At 48.3% G+C, this 15,835-nt stretch overlaps 1 protein-coding gene across 1 annotated transcript in view; it reads left to right on the top strand.

The window, feature by feature from the left end:
• The window catches only part of LOC129831627 (rho guanine nucleotide exchange factor TIAM1-like), a 100,141-nt gene that overhangs the window by 62,419 nt on the left and 21,887 nt on the right, over positions 1 to 15,835 (top strand). The window contains exons 2-4 of the mRNA XM_055894967.1: positions 2,796 to 2,906; positions 3,077 to 3,702; positions 7,305 to 7,677. Coding sequence (XP_055750942.1) covers positions 3,086 to 3,702; positions 7,305 to 7,677 — 990 coding nt within the window. The 5' untranslated portion in view covers positions 2,796 to 2,906; positions 3,077 to 3,085. The remainder of the gene's footprint in view (positions 1 to 2,795; positions 2,907 to 3,076; positions 3,703 to 7,304; positions 7,678 to 15,835) is intronic.

Here is a 15,835-nt window from a genome sequence, read left to right as displayed (position 1 = left end):
GAACTTGAAGCTCTCAACCTGCTCCATTACAGCCCAGTCGATGAGAATGGGGGCGTGCCTGGTCCTCCTTTTCCTGTAGTCCACAATCATCTCCCTTTGTCTTAATTACGTTGAGGGAGATGTTGTTATCCTGGCACCACACTGTCAGGTCTCTGACCTCCTCCCTGTAGGCTCTCATCATTGTCAGTGATCAGGCCTACCACTGTAGTGTCATCGGCAAACTTGTGCCTGGCCATGCAGTCATGAGTGAACAGGGAGTACAGGAGGGGACTGAGCACGCACCCCTGAGGGGCCCCGTGTTGAGGATCAGCGTGGCGAATGTGTTGTTACCTACCCTTACCACCTGGGGGTGGCCTGTCAGGAAGTCCAGGATCCAGTTGCAGAGGGTGGTCTTTAGTCCCAGGGTCCTTAGCTTAGTGATGAGCTTTGAGGGCACTATATGGTGTTGAACGCTGAGCTGTAGTCAATGAATAGCATTCTCACATAGGTGTTCCTTTTGTCCAGGTGGGAAAGGGCAGTGTTGAGTGCAATAGAGATTGCATCATCTGTGGATCTGTTTGGGCGGTATGCAAATTGGAGTGGGTTGGAGAATGGCAAGGATTGCGCAAGCTAACAGGCGATTTGGGTTAGGCTAACCCTAACCCAAACAGACAAATAACGGAGCAGAACTGCATCGATCCTTGTCACGGATGGGCTATTGCAACACTGGGTTCCTACCAGATAAAAACAAGAAGAAGAGTCTCCAGTGGCCACGCCATCACCAACACTTGGTTCCTATCAGATAAAAACAAGAAGAAGAGTCTCCAGTGGCCACGCCATCACCAACACCGGGTTCCTACCAGATAAAAACAAGAAGAAGAGGCTCCAGTGGCCACGCCATCACCAACACCGGGTTCCTACCAGATAAAAACAAGAAGAAGAGGCTCCAGTGGCCACGCCATCACCAACACCGGGTTCCTACCAGATAAAAACAAGAAGAAGAGTCTCCAGTGGCCACGCTATCACCAACACTGGGTTCCTACCAGATAAAAACAAGAAGAAGAGTCTCCAGTGGCCACGCCATCACCAACACTGGGTTCCTACCAGATAAAAACAAGAAGAAGAGTCTCCAGTGGCCACGCCATCACCAACACCGGGTTCCTACCAGATAAAAACAAGAAGAAGAGTCTCCAGTGGCCACGCTATCACCAACACTGGGTTCCTACCAGATAAAAACAAGAAGAAGAGTCTCCAGTGGCCACGCCATCACCAACACTGGGTTCCTACCAGATAAAAACAAGAAGAAGAGTCTCCAGTGGCCACGCCATCACCAACACTGGGTTCCTACCAGATAAAAACAAGAAGAAGAGTCTCCAGTGGCCACGCCATCACCAACACCGGGTTCCTACCAGATAAAAACAAGAAGAAGAGTCTCCAGTGGCCACGCCATCACCAACACTGGGTTCCTACCAGATAAAAACAAGAAGAAGAGTCTCCAGTGGCCACGCCATCACCAACACCGGGTTCCTACCAGATAAAAACAAGAAGAAGAGTCTCCAGTGGCCACGCCATCACCAACACTGGGTTCCTACCAGATAAAAACAAGAAGAAGAGTCTCCAGTGGCCACGCCATCACCAACACCGGGTTCCTACCAGATAAAAACAAGAAGAAGAGGCTCCAGTGGCCACGCCATCACCAACACCGGGTTCCTACCAGATAAAAACAAGAAGAAGAGTCTCCAGTGGCCACGCCATCACCAACACCGGGTTCCTACCAGATAAAAACAAGAAGAAGAGGCTCCAGTGGCCCCGCCATCACCAACACCGGGTTCCTACCAGATAAAAACAAGAAGAAGAGGCTCCAGTGGCCCCGCCATCACTGGACATTTGAGGAGTGGAAAAACATTACCTGATCCGATGATCTCGCTCTCTCGATCTCTCACTCTCTCTGATGTAGTCACAGAGAGTAGAGTAGGGCCCTGCAGTGAGCAATTTTTATTTTTATTTAACTAGGCAAGCCAGTTAAAGAACAAATTCTTATTTACAATGACGGCCTACACTGGCCAAACCTTATCCCGGACGACGCTGGGCCAATTGTGCGCCGCCCTATGGGACTCCCAAGCACGACCGGTTGTGATACAGCCTGGAATCGAGCCAGGGTCTGTCGTGACGCCTCCAGCGCCGAGATGTAGTTCCTTAGACCGCTGTGCCGCTCGGGAGCCCCGACATTAAACTATTAAATCCGGCTCTGATAGAGTACAGATTGATACTACTTTGCCCTTATTGACTAGAACCTGATTCATCTAAACACTCACCAACAGAGCATCCCTGTGTAAAGAACTAATGTTGTACGATATGGTTTTTATTTTTCTTTGCTGTGGGATTTGTGGGTGGGTGGGTGAGTGTGTGTGTGTGTGTGGTACAATCAGAAGTGCTTATGTGACTTTTCCTACAGTTTATTAGGTCTTGTTGTAACCAGTGGCAACCACACTTGAACATATTTCATAGCCCAGTAAAACCAGCCCGCTAGCTTAGTCCAGGCGTATGGTTGTAGTAAAGCTGTGACTCTCTCAGGTCGTAGTAAAACTGTTAGCTGATCGTTGTTCGTTATTCTCACAGCCCCATTTCTGTGTGGTCCCAGTCACTGATTGGGTAATTAAATATGTTCAACTTTAAAACACAAAATGTCCGCAATTTGATTCCCAGCAGGCAGAGTCCCTCCTCTTGTAAAGTTCATGTTTCTTCAGAAAGACTATAGTTTTGTTATTTTTTTACAGCGATGACTGACCAGGGTTTCTGTTTTCTCTCTTCTCCAGATCTTTTGAGTACTTATCAGCGGCATCAGGACCATTCTCTCTCTCTGTGATTGGATAGGCAGCCTGACGGTTGAAACTCAACGTGCCAGTGATGTCAACGCCAGACTGCAGGTTGGTTAACTAATACATGATCTAAGTTCTTAGCAAGATGACAATTTTTGATACGGATGTCGGTTATGTTATTGTATGCAGGGCATAGTGTGTTTACTTAGTTTTCGACACGTATCTCTGTAACATCACGAGTTGTTTATCTGTGTAGGTACCTGTCTTTTCTGTTGTAGACTGTAACCATGGGCAACGTGGAGAGCCAGAACGGCGACCATGCCTTCTACGGCACCCAACATGGTCACCTGTCCCGTAAGCACATGTCTCGATCTCTCCGCATCTCTAACAAGCATCATCAGTCCCAGTCCAGCTCTGGTTCCACCCGCCGCTCCCGTGACTGTCACGCCTCGCAAGGCAAAGTAGATCACCGTAACTCGGAGACCTCCACGCGTTCCAGCAGCACCCCTAGTATCCCACAGTCCTTAGCGGACCACGCCCTGGAGCCCTTCAATCAGACCAATGTCCTGTCAGACTACTCCTCTCCGATCTGGGTGGACCGCATGGCCATGAACCTCCGGCCAGTCTCCTTCCATACCCACCGAGACAACCCGTCTGTGACGCTCCATCAAGACGCAGCGTCACCTGGGGCGAGACCCCACAAACCCCAGGGTCTACAGGACAGAGGACCAGGCCTATACAGTAACACAGGGGAGGCGACCTACCTTCAGAAGACTAGAGACGGACCTAGGGAACCCCGAGAGGTGGTCAGCTTCAAGAAGAAGAGGTCCAAATCAGCCGACATGTGGAGAGAAGACAGTCTGGAGTTCAGTCTGTCAGACCTCAGCCAGGAACACCTCACCAGGTTAGAGAACACAGACCTCAGCCAGGAACACCTCACCAGGTTAGAGAAGTCAAACCTCAGCCAGGAACACCTCACCAGGTTAGAGAAGTCAAACCTCAGCCAGGAACACCTCACCAGGTTAGAGAACACAGACCTCAGCCAGGAACACCTCACCAGGTTAGAGAACACAGACCTCAGCCAGGAACACCTCACCAGGTTAGAGAAGTCAGACCTCAGCCAGGAACACCTCACCAGGTTAGAGAAGACAGACCTCAGCCAGGGACATCTCACCAGGTTAGAGAAGTCAGACCTCAGCCAGGAACACCTCACCAGGTTAGAGAAGACAGACCTCAGCCAGGAACACCTCACCAGGTTAGAGAAGACAGTCTGGAGTTCAGTCTGTCAGACCTCAGCCAGGAACACCTCACCAGGCTAGAGAAGTCAGACCTCAGCCAGGGAACACCTCACCAGGTTAGAGAAGACAGACCTCAGCCAGGAACACCTCACCAGGTTAGAGAAGACAGACCTCAGCCAGGAACACCTCACCAGGTTAGAGAAGACAGACCTCAGCCAGGAACACCTCTACCAGGTTAGAGAAGACAGTCTGGAGTTCAGTCTGTCAGACCTCAGCCAGGAACACCTCACCAGGTTAGAGAACACAGACCTCAGCCAGGAACACCTCACCAGGTTAGAGAACACAGACCTCAGCCAGGAACACCTCACCAGGTTAGAGAAGTCAGACCTCAGCCATGAACACCTCACCAGGTTAGAGAAGACAGACCTCAGCCAGGAACACCTCACCAGGTTAGAGAACACAGACCTCAGCCAGGAACACCTCACCAGGTTAGAGAAGTCAGACCTCAGCCAGGAACACCTCACCAGGTTAGAGAAGACAGACCTCAGCCAGGAACACCTCACCAGGTTAGAGAAGACAGACCTCAGCCAGGAACACCTCTACCAGGTTAGAGAAGACAGTCGAGTTCAGTCTGTCAGACCTCAGCCAGGAACACCTCACCAGGTTAGAGAACACAGACCTCAGCCAGGAACACCTCACCAGGTTAGAGAAGACAGACCTCAGCCAGGAACACCTCACCAGGTTAGAGAACACAGACCTCAGCCAGGAACACCTCACCAGGTTAGAGAAGTCAGACCTCAGCCAGGAACACCTCACCAGGTTAGAGAAGTCAGACCTCAGCCAGGAACACCTCACCAGGTTAGAGAAGACAGACCTCAGCCAGGGACACCTCACCAGGTTAGAGAAGACAGTCTGGAGTTCAGTCTGTCAGACCTCAGCCAGGAACACCTCACCAGGTTAGAGAAGACAGACCTCAGCCAGGGACACCTCACCAGGTTAGAGAAGTCAAACCTCAGCCAGGAACACTTCACCAGGTTAGAGAAGACAGTCTGGAGTTCAGTCTGTCAGACCTCAGCCAGGAACACCTCACCAGGTTATAGAAGACAGACCTCATCCAGGAACACCTCACCAGGTTAGAGAAGACAGACCTCAGCCAGGAACACCTCACCAGGTTAGAGAAGTCAAACCTCAGCCAGGAACACCTCATCAGGTTAGAGAAGACAGACCTCAGCCAGGAACACCTCACCAGGTTAGAGAACACAGACCTCAGCCAGGGACACCTCACCAGGTTAGAGAAGACAGACCTCAGCCAGGGAACACCTCACCAGGTTAGAGAAGACAGACCTCAGCCATGGAACACCTCACCAGGTTAGAGAAGACAGACCTCAGCCAGAAACACCTCACCAGGTTAGAGAAGACAGACCTCAGCCAGGAACACCTCACCAGGTTAGAGAAGACAGTCTGGAGTTCAGTCTGTCAGACCTCAGCCAGGAACACCTCACCAGGTTAGAGAAGACAGACCTCAGCCAGGGAACACCTCACCAGGTTAGAGAACACAGACCTCAGCCAGGAACACCTCACCAGGTTAGAGAAGTCAGACCTCAGCCAGGAACACCTCACCAGGTTAGAGAAGTCAGACCTCAGCCAGGAACACCTCACCAGGTTAGAGAAGTCAAACCTCAGCCAGGGAACACCTCACCAGGTTAGAGAAGTCAGTCTGGAGTTCAGTCTGTCAGACCTCAGCCAGGAACACCTCACCAGGTTAGAGAAGTCAGACCTCAGCCAGGAACACCTCACCAGGTTAGAGAAGTCAGACCTCAGCCAGGGAACACCTCACCAGGTTAGAGAAATCAAACCTCAGCCAGGGACACCTCACCAGGTTAGAGAAGTCAGACCTCAGCCAGGGAACACCTCACCAGGTTAGAGAAGTCAGACCTCAGCCAGAGACACCTCACCAGGTTAGAGAAGACAGACCTCAGCCAGGAACACCTCACCAGGTTAGAGAAGACAGACCTCAGCCAGGAACACCTCAACAGGTTAGAGAAGTCAGACCTCAGCCAGGTTAGAGAAGTCAGACCTCAGCCAGGTTAGAGAGGTCAGACCTCAGCCAGAAACACCTCACCAGGTTAGAGAAGACAGACCTCAGCCAGGAACACCTCACCAGGTTAGAGAAGACAGTCTGGAGTTCAGTCTGTCAGACCTCAGCCAGGAACACCTCACCAGGTTAGAGAAGACAGACCTCAGCCAGGGAACACCTCACCAGGTTAGAGAACACAGACCTCAGCCAGGAACACCTCACCAGGTTAGAGAAGTCAGACCTCAGCCAGGAACACCTCACCAGGTTAGAGAAGTCAGACCTCAGCCAGGAACACCTCACCAGGTTAGAGAAGTCAAACCTCAGCCAGGGAACACCTCACCAGGTTAGAGAAGTCAGTCTGGAGTTCAGTCTGTCAGACCTCAGCCAGGAACACCTCACCAGGTTAGAGAAGTCAGACCTCAGCCAGGAACACCTCACCAGGTTAGAGAAGTCAGACCTCAGCCAGGGAACACCTCACCAGGTTATAGAAATCAAACCTCAGCCAGGGACACCTCACCAGGTTAGAGAAGTCAGACCTCAGCCAGGGAACACCTCACCAGGTTAGAGAAGTCAGACCTCAGCCAGGGACACCTCACCAGGTTAGAGAAGACAGACCTCAGCCAGGAACACCTCACCAGGTTAGAGAAGACAGACCTCAGCCAGGAACACCTCAACAGGTTAGAGAAGTCAGACCTCAGCCAGGTTAGAGAAGTCAGACCTCAGCCAGGTTAGAGAGGTCAGACCTCAGCCAGGGAACACCTCAACAGGTTAGAGAAGACAGACCTCAGCCAGGAACACCTCAACAGGTTAGAGAAGTCAGACCTCAGCCAGGTTAGAGAAGTCAGACCTCAGCCAGGTTAGAGAAGTCAGACCTCAACCAGGAACACCTCACCAGGTTAGAGAAGTCAGACCTCAACCAGGAACACCTCACCAGGTTAGAGAAGACAGACCTCAGCCAGGAACACCTCACCAGGTTAGAGAAGACAGACCTCAGCCAGGGAACACCTCACCGGGTTAGAGAATGACCGTGATATACTATGACTGTGATATGAGGTTGTCTTACTTAGTTACCTGAAGATGAATGCACTAACTGTAAGTCACTCTGGATATGCTAAATGACTAACATGTAGAGAAGCAGCCAACTGGAGGGTTAGTTCAAATCCATTCAAATTCCGTCTCTTTTTTTTTCAGCACAGAGGAGATCATCGACACGGAGGAGGCAGAGGACTTCCCTGATTGTGACGGACTGCTGGGGCTCGTGTCCCCCGAGGGTCTGGAGGGTCTGGACGCAGCAGGCCGGGCCAACTCCCTGGACCAGCTCTACGGGGGTCAGAAGACCCCGACCCGTCGGCCCGCTGGACGCTACGCTAAGTGGCATCATGATGCTAACCGCTCCGCCCGGGAGGGTGATAAGATGGTGTCTCCGGAGGAGGAGGAGGATGGGAACTCGTACGGAGCTTATACTCTGCCATGCCGACGCTCACACTGCCTGTCTGAGGGCCTGACCAGTTACCGGGCTGCCACCTGCTCCACCATGCAGGGACGCAGGGCACAGACCATACAGGTAGGATGTTGTTACACTGACTTCATGTTTGTTTTTAGTCACAGGATACACACTGAATGCATATCATAGACCACACTGGTAGGATACGTAATGGATAATTAACGAAGGGGCTATGCGTTCTATGGAAACTAATGACCAACGTGGAAGGTGTGTTCCACCACACGCTAGAGGTGTGGAACTGACCTTCCACAGAGTTGCCTTTATGTTCCAAAGTACCCAGAGGGCCCCTGGTTGATTTTCCCGCTATTACACCATGGCTATAATTTAACACATTTTGCTGCTAGAAATGTGTTCGTTTGTATTTATTATGGATCCCCATTTAGTTCCTGTCAAGGCAGCAGCTACTCTTCCTAGGGTTTATTATGGATCCCCATTAGTTCCTGCCAAGGCAGCAGCTACTCTTCCTGGGGTTTATTATGGATCCCCGTTAGTTCCTGCCAAGGCAGCAGCTACTCTTCCTGGGGTTTATTAGGATCCCCATTAGTTCCTGCCAAGGCAGCAGCTACTCTTCCTGGGGTTTATTAGGATCCCCATTAGTTCCTGCCAAGGCAGCAGCTACTCTTCCTGGGGTTTATTATGGATCCCCGTTAGTTCCTGCCAAGGCAGCAGCTACTCTTCCTGGGGTTTATTATGGATCCCCGTTAGTTCCTGCCAAGGCAGCAGCTACTCTTCCTGGGGTTTATTATGGATCCCCGTTAGTTCCTGCCAAGGCAGCAGCTACTCTTCCTTGGGTTTATTATGGATCCCCGTTAGTTCCTGCCAAGGCAGCAGCTACTCTTCCTTGGGTTTATTATGGATCCCCGTTAGTTCCTGCCAAGGCAGCAGCTACTCTTCCTGGGGTTTATTATGGATCCCCATTTAGTTCCTGCCAAGGCAGCAGCTACTCTTCCTGGGGTTTATTATGGATCCCCATTAGTTCCTGCCAAGGCAGCAGCTACTCTTCCTGGGGTTTATTATGGATCCCCATTTAGTTCCTGCCAAGGCAGCAGCTACTCTTCCTTGGGTTTATTATGGATCCCCGTTAGTTCCTGCCAAGGCAGCAGCTACTCTTCCTGGGGTTTATTATGGATCCCCATTTAGTTCCTGCCAAGGCAGCAGCTACTCTTCCTTGGGTTTATTATGGATCCCCATTAGTTCCTGCCAAGGCAGCAGCTACTCTTCCTGGGGTTTATTATGGATCCCCATTTAGTTCCTGCCAAGGCAGCAGCTACTCTTCCTTGGGTTTATTATGGATCCCCATTTAGTTCCTGCCAAGGCAGCAGCTACTCTTCCTTGGGTTTATTATGGATCCCCATTTAGTTCCTGCCAAGGCAGCAGCTACTCTTCCTTGGGTTTATTATGGATCCCCATTTAGTTCCTGCCAAGGCAGCAGCTACTCTTCCTGGGGTTTATTATGGATCCCCATTTAGTTCCTGCCAAGGCAGCAGCTACTCTTCCTGGGATCCAAAGACATTAAGGCAGTTATACATTTTAAAATCATTACAATACATTCATAACATATTTCACAACATATTAAGTGTTTGCCCTCAGGCTTCTACAATATATCTACAACAGAAAATCCATGTGTAGAGTGCGTATGTTGTCGAGTGTTTTGTAAGCATGTGTCTTTGTGTTGCTTCACAGTCCCCGCTGTTCCATAAGGTGTATGTGTACCTGTTATTTAAATCTGATTCTACTGCTGCATCAGTTGCCTGATGTGGAATAGAGTTCCATGTAGTCATGGCTCTATGCAGTACTGTGCGCCTCCCATAGTCTGTTCTGGACTTGGGGACTGTGAAGAGACCTCTGGTGGCATGTATTGTGGGGTATGCATGGGTGTCTGTGCTGTGTGCCAGTAGTTTAGACAGACAGTTCGGTGCATTCAACATGTCAATACCTCTCATGAATACAAGTAGTGATGAAGTCAATCTCTCCTCCACTTTCAGCCAGGAGAGATTTACATGCATATGATTAATATTAGCTCTCTGTGTACATCTAAGGGCCAGCCGTGCTGCTCTGTTCTGAGCCAATTGCAATTTTCCTGAGTCCCTCTTTGTGGCACCTGACCACATGACTGAACAGTAGTCCAGGTGTGACAAAACTAGAGCCTCTAGGACCTGCCTTGTTGATAGTGCTGTTAAGAAGGTAGAAACTAGGGCCTGTAGGACCTGCCTTGTTGATAGTGTTGTTAAGAAGGTAGAAACTAGGGCCTGTAGGACCTGCCTTGTTGATAGTGTTGTTAAGAAGGTAGAAACTAGAGCCTGTAGGACCTGCCTTGTTGATAGTGTTGTTAAGAAGGTAGAAACTAGGGTCTGTAGGACCTGCCTTGTTGATAGTGTTGTTAAGAAGGTAGAGACTAGGGTCTGTAGGACCTGCCTTGTTGATAGTGTTGTTAAGAAGGTAGAAACTAGAGCCTGTAGGACCTGCCTTGTTGATAGTGTTGGTAAGAAGGTAGAAACTAGGGCCTGTAGGACCTGCCTTGTTGGTAGTGTTGGTAAGAAGGTAGAAACTAGGGCCTGTAGCACCTGCCTTGTTGATAGTGTTGTTAAGAAGGTAGAAACTAGAGCCTGTAGGACCTGCCTTGTTGATAGTGTTGTTAAGAAGGTAGAAACTAGAGCCTGTAGGACCTGCCTTGTTGATAGTGTTGTTAAGAAGGTAGAAACTAGAGCCTGTAGGACCTGCCTTGTTGATAGTGTTGTTAAGAAGGTAGAAACTAGGGCCTGTAGGACCTGCCTTGTTGATAGTGTTGTTAAGAAGGTAGAGACTAGGGCCTGTAGGACCTGCCTTGTTGATAGTGTTGTTAAGAAGGTAGAAACTAGGGTCTGTAGGACCTGCCTTGTTGATAGTGTTGTTAAGAAGGTAGAGACTAGGGCCTGTAGGACCTGCCTTGTTGATAGTGTTGTTAAGAAGGTAGAAACTAGAGCCTGTAGCACCTGCCTTGTTGATAGTGTTGTTAAGAAGGTAGAAACTAGGGTCTGTAGGACCTGCCTTGTTGATAGTGTTGTTAAGAAGGTAGAAACTAGGGTCTGTAGGACCTGCCTTGTTGATAGTGTTGTTAAGAAGGTAGAGACTAGGGTCTGTAGGACCTGCCTTGTTGATAGTGTTGTTAAGAAGGTAGAGCAGCGTTTTATTATGGACAGACTTCTCCCCATCTTAGCTACTGTTGTATCAACATGTTTTGACCATGACAGTTTACAATCCAGGGTTACGCCAAGCAGTTTAGTCATCTCAACCTTCTCAATTTCCATATTATTTATTACAATATTTAGTTGAGGTTTAGGGTTTTCAGTTTTCAGCTGTGCTAACATATTTGTAAAAGGGTTTTCTAATGATCAGTTAGCCTTTTAAAATGATAAACTTGGATTAGCTAACACAACGTGCCATTGGAACACAGGAGTGATGGTTGCTGATAATGGGCCTCTGTAGATATTCCATTAAAAATCTTCCATTTCCAGCTACAATAGTCATTTACAACATTAACAATGTCTACCCTTTATTTCTGATCAATTTGATGTTATTTTATTGGACAAAAAAAGAAGAAGATTTTCTATCAAAAACAAGGACATTTCTAAGTGAACCCAAACTTTGGAACGATAATGAATGTTTTTCCAGCAAAACACTATGATCGATAATGCAGGTAGAAATGTGTGTAACATCCACGGATGAAGCTAGCAAGTTTACTAGATGGCTACAGTTAGTGGCTGTGGTAACCAAACAGACTCGTTAATTTAGCTAACCAAACCATCAGTACTGTAGCTTGCTATTATGAAAATCAACAATGCCAATAATGTTTTCAATTCGACTTTTGCTTTCAAAAGCAGCTCAAACATAAAACATGTAAGAATGAACTGTAGCCGTTTAATTCTACCGTGCTGATGCACCGTGCGTTATAGGGAAATAATGCAGGCTCCAGAATGCCGTTCAAGCCAATCAGAAATGACTATTCAAGAATGCCATGGTATAACACTAATATGATACTGATTATAGTCAGATCCGGAGTCGATGTGCATTTGATTCCACTCCACAGGAAAAACAAAGAAATGAGAGTGGAGGATTTGTGTTTTGTTTACTTACATCTTTCTCAAGCTCATAAATATGTATATGATGTGTTTGTGTCTGAAAGCAGTGTGTGTTTGTTTGTAGGTGGTGTGTCTGTTTGTAAGCAGTGTTTGTGTGTGTGTGTGTTCCTGTGTTTGTGTGTGTATGTATATCGTTCTCTTTTTCTATTTCTCTCTCCATCTCGCTCGCTCTCTTTCTCCTTCTGTCTGTCTGTCTGTCTGTCTCTGTCTCTCTCTGTGTCTGTCTCTGTGTCTGTCTCTGTCTCTGTCTCTGTGTCTGTCTGTCTCTGTCTCCTTCTGTCTGTCTGTCTGTCTGTCTCTGTCTCTCTCTGTCTCTGTCTCTGTGTCTGTCTGTCTCTGTCTCCTTCGGTCTGTCTGTCTGTCTGTCTCTGTCTCTCTCTGTCTCTGTCTCTGTGTCTGTCTGTCTCTGTCTCCTTCGGTCTGTCTGTCTCTTTCTCCTTCGGTCTGTCTGTCTGTCTCTTTCTCCTTCGGTCTGTCTGTCTCTCTGCAGCAGCCCCAGAATATTATTATAGAAAGCTGTTCTGAAATCTAATGCTCCCTATTCACTAACACTATATATACCCCTCTCTTCCTCTCTGAAGACTCCTTCCTATTTTTTCCTCATTGTGTCTGAGAGATATTACTCTGTCGGTCCTGTTCCTAGAGTTGATAATAAGGTCCAGAGATGGATGAAGCGTAAAGAGAAAGCAGGTCTGCTGTATGTGTCTGTGTAAAATCACTCCTTTACACACTCTGCCCTTTGTTATGATAATGAGTGGGGCCTGGATAACAGTGTGACAGTAAAACGTGCGTGTGTGTGTGTTGGCCACATCACCATGGTGCGGGCAGCGGGTGAATGTAGCCGCCGAGCGCATGATGTGGTCATGTGACCTGCCTGGAGACAGTGTCATGGTTATTGTAAGAGACCAAAGCGCAGTGTTGAGTTGAGTTCCACATATTTATTTAAAGTGAAGCTTCTTTAACCAAAACAAGAAACAAGCAACACAACGTGACTTACGTGGTGACACAAGCACCAACACAAACAATATCCCACAAACACAGGTGGGAACAATAGAGAACTTAAATATGAACCCCAATTAGAGACAACGATAATCAGCTGCCTCTAATTGGGAACCATACCAAGCACACCAACATAGAAATAGGAAAACTAGAACACCCCCCCTAGTCACGCTCTGACCTACAACACCATAGAGAACCAAGGGCTCTCTATGGTCAGGGTGTGACAGACAGTTTGGTTGGACCCTTCTTAGATTCCCATGTCAGTCAGAGAGGAGAGGGCAGAACCTAAGGCATAGGAGAGTTGGAGAGGGGAGTTGGAGAGTTGGGGTAAGGAGAGTTGGGGTGAGGAGAGTTGGGTTGGGGTGAGGAGAGTTGGGGTGGGGAGAGTTGGAGAAAGGAGAGTTGGGGTGAGGAGAGTTGGAGTGAGGAGAGTTGGAGTAAGGAGAGCTGGAGTGAGGAGAGTTGGAGTAAGGAGAGTTGGAGTGAGGAGAGTTGGCGTGTGGAGAGTTGGCGTGTGGAGAGTTGGCGTGTGGAGAGTTGGAGTGAGGAGAGTTGGAGTAAGGAGAGTTGGAGTGAGGAGAGTTGGAGTAAGGAGAGTTGGAGTGAGGAGAGTTGGCGTGTGGAGAGTTGGAGTGAGGAGAGTTGGAGTGAGGAGAGTTGGAGTAAGGAGAGTTGGAGTGAGGAGAGTTGGAGTGAGGAGAGTTGGAGTGAGGAGAGTTGGAGTGAGGAGAGTTGGAGTGAGGAGAGTTGGAGTGAGGAGAGTTGGAGTGAGGAGAGTTGGAGTGAGGAGAGTTGGAGTGAGGAGAGTTGGAGTGAGGAGAGTTGGAGTAAGGAGAGTTGGAGTGAGGAGAGTTGGAGAGTTGGTGTAAGGAGAGTTGGAGAGTTGGTGTAAGGAGAGTTGGAGAGTTGGTGTAAGGAGAGTTGGCGTAAGGATAACAATAACCACACGTGGTTCTAACCCAACAGAGGAGAGTTGGAGTAAGGAGAGTTGGAGTGAGGAGAGTTGGGGTAAGGAGAGTTGGGGTAAGGAGAGTTGGGGTAAGGAGAGTTGGAGAGTTGGTGTAAGGAGAGTTGGCGTGTGGAGAGTTGGGGTAAGGAGAGTTGGAGTAAGGATAACAATAACCACACGTGGTTCTAACCCAACAGAGGAGAGTTGGAGTAAGGAGAGTTGGAGTGAGGAGAGTTGGGGTAAGGAGAGTTGGGGTAAGGAGAGTTGGAGAGTTGGGGTAAGGAGAGTTGGGGTGAGGAGAGTTGGGGTGAGGAGAGTTGGGTTGGGGTAAGGAGAGTTGGGGTGAGGAGAGTTGGAGTAAGGAGAGTTGGTGTAAGGAGAGTTGGGGTAAGGAGAGTTGGGGTAAGGAGAGTTGGAGAGTTGGTGTAAGGAGAGTTGGAGTAAGGAGAGTTGGGGTAAGGAGAGTTGGGGTAAGGAGAGTTGGGGTAAGGAGAGTTGGAGTAAGGAGAGTTGGGGTAAGGAGAGTTGGGGTAAGGATAACAATAACCACACGTGGTTCTAACCCAACAGAGGAGAGTTGGCGTAAGGAGAGTTGGAGTAAGGAGAGTTGGAGTAAGGAGAGTTGGAGTAAGGAGAGTTGGAGTAAGGAGAGTTGGAGTAAGGAGAGTTGGAGTAAGGAGAGTTGGAGTAAGGAGAGTTGGGGTAAGGAGAGTTGGAGTAAGGATAACAATAACCACACGTGGTTCTAACCCAACAGAGGAGAGTTGGGGTAAGGAGAGTTGGGGTAAGGAGAGTTGGAGTAAGGAGAGTTGGAGAGTTGGTGTAAGGAGAGTTGGAGTAAGGAGAGTTGGGGTAAGGAGAGTTGGAGTAAGGATAACAATAACCACACGTGGTTCTAACCCAACAGAGGAGAGTTGGGGTAAGGAGAGTTGGGGTAAGGAGAGTTGGAGTAAGGAGAGTTGGAGTAAGGAGAGTTGGAGTAAGGAGAGTTGGAGTAAGGAGAGTTGGAGTAAGGAGAGTTGGAGTAAGGAGAGTTGGGGTAAGGAGAGTTGGAGTAAGGATAACAATAACCACACGTGGTTCTAACCCAACAGAGGAGAGTTGGGGTAAGGAGAGTTGGAGTAAGGAGAGTTGGAGTAAGGAGAGTTGGAGTAAGGAGAGTTGGAGTAGGGAGAGTTGGGGTAAGGAGAGTTGGAGTAAGGAGAGTTGGAGTAAGGAGAGTTGAAGTGAGGAGAGTTGGAGTAAGGATAACAATAACCACACGTGGTTCTAACCCAACAGAGGAGAGTTGGAGTAAGGAGAGTTGGAGTAAGGAGAGTTGGAGTAAGGAGAGTTGGAGTAAGGAGAGTTGAAGTAAGGAGAGTTGGAGTAGGGAGAGTTGAAGTGAGGAGAGTTGAAGTGAGGAGAGTTGGGGTGAGGAGAGTTGGAGTAAGGAGAGTTGGAGTAAGGAGAGTTGGAGTAAGGAGAGTTGGAGTAAGGAGAGTTGGAGTAAGGATAACAATAACCACACGTGGTTCTAACCCAACAGAGGAGAGCGACACCCTTCAGTTGAAGTAGCGGGGAAAACAAAAGAGGCCACGTTTCTCACAAAAACAAAATACAAACATTTAATTGAGGATAATTATTAAAAAAAAGAGCAGGAGAACCTATAAATTGGCCACAATAATTACAAAGACATTTCTGATGTTCAAGGTAGAAACCTATTCCAGTACTTTAATTTCTGAGCTCCAATGTCAAGTTCTAGGTTGGCTACTTCAAGCCCCTTGGGTATTGTATAACATGGAAACCAAAATGTATTCGTCATGTTATTTCATTACCAGATCATATTGAGTAGCCCACTAGGCTGTCATTCGTTGGCATTATATCCAGAATAATTCATAGGAATAGTGTTGGGTTTTGAGCAATAGTCTATCATACACAGACTCCATGTCCAATCCGAGGATCAAAAACATATGAAAGTATTGCATTGATGCTTTCTCTGTTAAATCTAACGAGAACCTGCTGTAGAAATGAAGCAGACAGCAACAGATGATCAACATCAAGGGATATTAGATCCAACGTGGATCCAGACACAACTGCGTTAACCTCCGTAACGAATGAAACACCAAAATATTTTCTGTACCCCGTTTTTCCATCACTTGGGCTGTTTGTC

The sequence above is a fragment of the Salvelinus fontinalis genome, chromosome 33 (assembly GCF_029448725.1).
Source record: "Salvelinus fontinalis isolate EN_2023a chromosome 33, ASM2944872v1, whole genome shotgun sequence".
Taxonomy (NCBI): domain Eukaryota; kingdom Metazoa; phylum Chordata; class Actinopteri; order Salmoniformes; family Salmonidae; genus Salvelinus; species Salvelinus fontinalis.
This window is presented reverse-complemented; position numbering and strand designations above follow the sequence as displayed.